This window comes from Galeopterus variegatus, unplaced genomic scaffold (genome assembly GCF_000696425.1).
Source record: "Galeopterus variegatus unplaced genomic scaffold, G_variegatus-3.0.2 Scaffold233, whole genome shotgun sequence".
Taxonomy (NCBI): Eukaryota; Metazoa; Chordata; class Mammalia; order Dermoptera; family Cynocephalidae; genus Galeopterus; species Galeopterus variegatus.
The window spans coordinates 404,389-410,839 of record NW_007726344.1 but is presented as its reverse complement, the minus strand read 5'-3'; the positions used below and the strand labels follow the sequence as shown (position 1 = coordinate 410,839).

The following is a 6,451-nucleotide window of genomic DNA, read 5'->3' as shown; positions in this document are numbered from 1 at the left end:
TTTTCAGTTTGGGGGGTCCCCCCCCCCCCCCCCCAGCCATTAAGCTCCCCACTGTGGCTCCTCCCTGCCTTCTGCATCTACCCTAGTTCTGACTGACTCTCCTGGAGTGTGAGCTTATTTTTCTCTCTCCTCAAAATGTCTAAACCATCCTCCTCTAACCTGTCTCCCCACTGAATCCCTTCTGGGGGGCCCTCGGGCCAGCATGATCTAGCATCTGCTTCCCCCTCAACATGAATCCCCTGAAACAGCATTCCCAGAGGTGCCCTGGGGCCACCAACTCCCCAGAATGGGCATGTTCCCTGTGCCTGGAATGCCCCTTTGCACTGCTCCCTGGCCTGGCGCATGCCTGCATTATGCTATAACAATCGCAATAATAACAGGTACAGCTCCTTGCACACATGCTGTGTGCTTGGCACTGTTCTAGGCTTAGGGACCCAGGAGTGAGCGAGGCAAGATCTCTGTTCCTCCTGGAACTTACATACGAATGAAGTTGGAAATGCTTTTATACCCATTTTGCAGATGAGGAAACTGAGAGTTATGTAAATTGCCCAAGGTCCCAGAACTAGTAAATGGAGAAGCCAGGGCTCATTGGCTCAGAGAGAGTAAGGGATGTTCCCAAAGTTACACACCTGGAATTGGAAAGGGGGATAGAGAACTTAACACTATATCTGTCTTCCTGTAGAATAGGGGTCCTTTCCCTTCCCCTAGGAAGGGTCCCTGCTTCAATAGATGTGTGGGTATGAGCCAAGGGGCCCAGCCATGCTGGCTCAGCCACCCGCCCTCCTTCCTGGGCTCAGGACTGATAGGGGGCCACCTCACATCCAGGCTCCATCCTCACTCTCACAGTGCATGGTAGGCAGGTAGGAGGCACTGCTGGAGCCCCCCTGCCTGGCGTGAACTTTCACTGTGCCACGTGCAAGCTGAGAGACCTTGGGCAAAGCACTTCATCTAACTGAGCCTCAGTTTCCTTATCTGTAAAACTGGGTAATAGTAGTTCTAATTTCATAAGGTAGTTCTTTTTTTTTTTTTTTGGCAGCTGGCTGGTATAAGACACTGAACATAGGGTAGCTCTGAGGTTTAAAAGAGTTAATCCATAAGGGCTTAGAAGAGTGTCTAGCCTACAGGAAGTGCTATGTACTTGTTAGCTCTTATTTTTATTATTGTAGCTGTCATTGTCCTCTGCAGGATAAGGTGCTGACTGGGACCCAGACTTAGGAATTGAGCAGACGTGGGTTCACATCAGGCTCTGACCCTTCCCTGGTGCCTTGACAGGGACAGGGGTAGGGAATCCTCCCCCAACTTTTTCCTTATCTGTCTGGAAGTGGATCATGATGGCTACTGCATCCCAGGGTGCTGAAGCAGCCCTAAGAGGACATCATAAAGTCCTTAGCTCAGGCCCTGAAAGTGCCCAGATGCTATAGAGGACAGAGAGCCCAACGGACTGCCCCACCTGGTCTGACACCCGATGATGCAGCTGGGTTGTGCTAATCATAAAATCATCTCAGTTGCCTTAGCTCCTCCTCTGTGCATGTTTTAGCTAAGGAATCTCTCCATCGGCTCAGGCAGGGGCTATCATCTCTATTCTACAGACAGAGAACTGAGTCTGGGGGGAGCTCTAAGATCCTGTCCATCCACTGGGTCCTTCTGTGATATTGTTGAGCACACAGGATGTGCTGGATTCTGGGCTAGAGCTCGGGAGTCATCCAGAGCAATAAGCCAGACACCATGGGTGTGCCAGGGACACCCTCACCCCCACAGCCTATGTCATCCTTGCTAGAGAAGAGGTTCAAGTGTCCCTCTTTTTTGCCCCCCCTGTCTCCCCAACAGCTCTGCCATCTCCCTACACCCTTCAGGAAGCGGAGGTCAGCGTCATAAACAACACCATGTGTAACCACCTGTTCCAAAAGTCTGATTTCCGCTTGGACATCTGGGGAGACATGGTTTGTGCTGGCCATCCCCAAGGTGGCAAGGATGCCTGCTTCGTGAGTGTCACTCCCTGCCCCACCAGGGTCTCCTGGGCCTAGATATCCCAGCATTCCCGGTCCTGGGCTGACAGTACCCTGTCTCCCTGTCCCTCATTTGATCTCACACCAACCCTGGGAGGCTACTGCCCCACTTCACAGATGCAGAAACTGAAGCTCAGTTGTTGCCGGGGGAGGAGTGGGATTTGCACCCAGTCTGCCCCCCAACTCCACAGCCCCTCCCACTCTCCCAGCCTCTCTGTGGGCACTGCTTGCCCTGCCCTGGGCCAGGCTCATCCATGCTGCTTCCCAGGGTGACTCAGGTGGACCCTTGGTCTGCGACATGAAGGGCCTGTGGTATCAGGTTGGAGTCGTGAGCTGGGGAGTGGGCTGTGGTCGGCCCAACCGGCCCGGAGTCTACACCAATGTCAGTCAGCACTTCAAATGGATCCAGATGCTGATGGCCCGCAGCGGCATGCCCAGGCCAGACTCCTCCCTGCCTCTGTTGGTCCTTGCTCTGCTGTGGGCTCTCCCATTCCTGCAGCCAGCGTGAGCCCACCCCAGCCCGTGAGGGTCGGGGCCATCTGCTGAGTCAGGTTCTGGTCCTCTTCTGTGTGCTAATAAACACGTTCAAGCTGATGTCTTGCAGAGCATTCCCCGAACCCAGGAGGCTTCCTGACAACTCACTCCCATTCACCATGTCCAGTCCAGCCCAAGACTTGTCCTTAACTCCTAAATCTTTGTCCACCTTATCCAAGTTTTGGTGGCAAACAGCAGAACCCTCGCTGGTTAGTTGGATCAGAAGGATAATTTATGGGGCTGGCCTGGTGGCGCACTCGGTAGAGTGCGGCGCTTGGGAGTGTGGCGGTGCTCCCGCCGAGGGTTCGGATCCCATATAGAGACCAGTCCACTCACTGGTTGAGCGTGGTGCGGGCGCAACACCGAGGGTTGCGATCCCGTTGCCAGTCACGAAAAAAGACAAAAAGGAAAAAAAAAAAAAAAGAAGGATAATTTATGGAAGGACAGTAGTAGCTCCAGGGTGTATGGGCGATGGGAAGTCTGGGGTGGGGGGGGGGTTGATGTGGAGCGTTCCCAATTGATGACACCCCCCATCCCACAAGTGCCAGATGCTCCTGGTCTTACTGTGGTCTCCCCAAAGGCCAACCTGGACCAAGATTTGGGTGCAGGTAGTTTGTTTGGGAGGTGATCCTTGGAAGCACAGGTGGGGAGAAGTGGGGAAACCAAAGCGGTGAAGGAAGAAATGCCAATGAGTTTGCAGGAACGAGGAGGTTGCCATCGTGGGCAGTTGGGCCCCAGTTCTCCTGGGGCTGCCACATTGGCCCATGGAGGACAAGGACACTAGGGATGGGCATTTCTTTCCGACAACCCCCTCCCCCATGTGTTGAGGGTGGTCCTGGGGTATGGGATGATTCAGAGCTGGAGCAGACCCCTGGTGAGGCTCTCAGTCCCTAAGGAGCTGCAGCAGCACCATGAGGTGGCTGGGGCCGGGGGGAGCATCAGTCCTGTCGGGCCCCCCATCAGGGTACCCCAACCCCAGCATCTGCGTGGCCAAGAGACCAGTCCAGCACGGCTGACTCAGCCGGCTTCCTGAACTCCAAAGCAGATCTGCATTTTGCTCATCCCTAACGTTGGAGCACAAGAAGGTGGGAGAAGCTCTGGCCCAGACTCCTGCCCTTGACCCCCCACAGTCCCTGCTTCAGGGAAAATGCACCCATCCGAAGCAAATCCTGCTCACCTGTGAGCCTGAGGAGGAGGGCTGGAGAGGTGGTCTGGTTCCCCAAACCAGGGAGGGCGCAGCCCCTAGGAAGTTTTCCCTCCCTGCAAGTCCCCCCCCCGCCCCCTCCCACATCTCGCTGGGGGTGGTCGGTGGGTGGGGGGCATACACCCCTGGCCTATTAGCTTTCATTTCCCAGAAGGGATTAAAATCCACTCGGGAACAAGTCCCGCCAGCACTTAACACCCCCAATGGCATCCAGAGCTCTTTAGGGTCCTGTCCCAGTCCTGTGCCCCCCCTGCAGAGCCTCCCCCATCCCTCCTGCCACCTGTCCCCGTCCTCACTCTGCTCCACCGGCACTAGCCATGTGGGTCTTGTGTGTACCCGACCCCCCGTCTCTGCAGATGTTGTTCCCTCCATCTTAATTCCCCCCTGCCCCTCCTCTGGTGCTTGGGGCTCAGTCTAAGAAGTTACCCCTTCCCGGGCCAGCTGCTCCTCGCCTCCATCACCCACTTTTCCCACCTTCATTGCAAGGCTCGCAGCTTGTCAGCAGACATGGGCTTGTGTGACGGTTTGTGACCTGCGAGGCCACGCACACCCCACTCTGCCCCCTGGGCCATTCGCGTTGAACCTGGGGCTCTGCAGGGCCTGAGATGGGGGCAGGATGCCCGGACTCTGAGAGGGAGACTCATTATTTAAGGGGGAGGGTGGCTGGAGGAATCTCAACAGGAAAGACGAAACCTGCCTGCTGTCTTCCTCTGACCACACAAATAGCAGGCACCTCCCGTCCATTCTCTCTGTCCCACCAGGGGCAGCGTGGCCCTGGCTCTGGGGATAAGGGCCCTCACAGAGATTGAGGGGAGGAGGAAAGCTGGCCAGCCTTGGGCACTGGGGGAGGAGGGATGTGGTAACCCTTCCTGACTCCTGAGTTTTCCCTGCTGCTCCAAAAGGACCCATCCTTTCCGATGCCACCATCAATCCAGCCTCCAGGCAACTCCCCTTCCGTGGGGCTCGTCACCCGTGGGGGGACATGTTGGCTTTCTGAGCAGCCCCAAATGCTTGATTTCAGCCGAAATCATGCCCAGTTATTACTCCGGTGGTACTGTCCTTTCCCTTACTTATTTTGATCCTCTACTTAATCTCTTGATTTCCGAAAGAAAAAATATGGATTAATTAGTTTCTTGTGTATCTGGAACATTTTTTTTTTTGCTTAGGTATTTCCAAGAGCTCTCTTGTTGGGGGTGGAAAGTCTCACGCCTCCTACATCTTTCCAATGGAGTGTAACTTTCCTCCATGTAAGATATCCCTACATTTCTTACTTAAAACTGCTAGCCTTGGGTTCTATCTTATCTAATATTTCCACATCAGCTTTCATCCCATTTGCGATTTCTTCATTAGCACATTTTAAAAGTCAAAATAAAAACATTTAGAAAGAAATCACAAAAAATAAATCTCGTAACCAATCTATGCTTGCACTTACTGGAATGTACACACTGGAATATGCTTGCTGTAATACTTGTAAGATAGTAAAGTATTTCCATGAACAATATGATGGACTTTTGTGATTGCAAAAGAAAATGAAGTTTCATATGATTCACTGATAGCTTATGGGGATAATGGCACATATTGCCTGCTCGAGATGTTTTTTAGTTTTGCCTAAGAAATTGTGCTAGAGAATTCTGAGATTATCAGAATCACTGCGTTTCACAGTAAGTATTGTTTGAGGACACCACAACAGTTGCCATCATCACCAGCACTGTCATCATCATCATTAATGAGCTGTTACTTAGAACTCACACACATTCCCTTTTTTTGCTCACAGGTGTCTGTTCACCTCCTGAGTGTGGTACTAAAGTGGTAAAATCATCACAATCTGGCAAAGTATTTGACTTGGAAATGCAACTAGACTCCACAGTGCTCTGTTTCCAAGTGTGCTCATTATGCTCCTTGTTTCAGCTGATGTGTCAGGAATAATTCAAAGTGCAGGAAATGCTTCCTCGTCTTCAGACTTGCACAATCTAGGACAGTTTGCACTGCTGTGGACAGATACGAGTCGACACCCTGCCTTGCTAATGCTCCAGGGATGGGAAGTCCACAGCCTGGCTTGTCCTTTATCTTTCTCAATCCTTTCTTTTATTTAAAACACATTTTACTCTGGAAAATTGTAAATATACACAGATGTAGGTGAATACAAAGATCACCCTACACCAGTCACCCAGCTTAAACGATCAGTTTGGGAGCCAATCTTGCATGGTCCTCTATGGCTTTATGTCTTTCTCTCATGTGTTATGAACCTGGAAGGGTCTACTTGCCCAGCACAGATTAAGTGCCAATTAGGTAGTACACCAGGATACGCACTAGTAAAAGTGAGGCTTTAACTGAAAGGTGCTAGTCGAGGAGAACGGGAAGCTAGTGCTCTCAAAATTCGAACTCCCCAATGGCTTAAAATCACAAGCATTTAGGGCCAGCCCGGTGGTGCACTGCTACAGTGCGCCGCTTGGGAAGCGTGGCGGCGCTCCCGCCGAGGGTTCGGATCCCACATACAGACCGGCCGCTCACTGGCTGAGCGAGGTGTGGGAGCAACACCGAGGGTTGCGATCCCGTTGCTGGTCCCGGTCCGGTACGGGCGCGACACTGAGGGTTGCGATCCGTTGCCGGTCACGAAAAAAAGACAAAAAGGAAAAAAAAAATCACAAGCATTTATAGAGCAAACATCAGGAGTAGGGGAGTCATCTGGGGATCTTTTAAATCTCTT

General features: G+C 52.4%; 1 protein-coding gene across 1 annotated transcript in view; it reads left to right on the top strand.

Moving 5' to 3' along the window:
- The window catches only part of PRSS21 (protease, serine, 21 (testisin)), a 4,909-nt gene extending 2,309 nt beyond the window's left edge, over positions 1 to 2,600 (top strand). Inside the window, exons 5-6 of the mRNA XM_008566312.1 lie at positions 1,828 to 1,982; positions 2,275 to 2,600. Of these exons, the coding sequence (XP_008564534.1) occupies positions 1,828 to 1,982; positions 2,275 to 2,514 (395 nt within the window). The 3' untranslated portion in view covers positions 2,515 to 2,600. The remainder of the gene's footprint in view (positions 1 to 1,827; positions 1,983 to 2,274) is intronic.
- Positions 2,601 to 6,451: the final 3,851 nt, after the last annotated feature.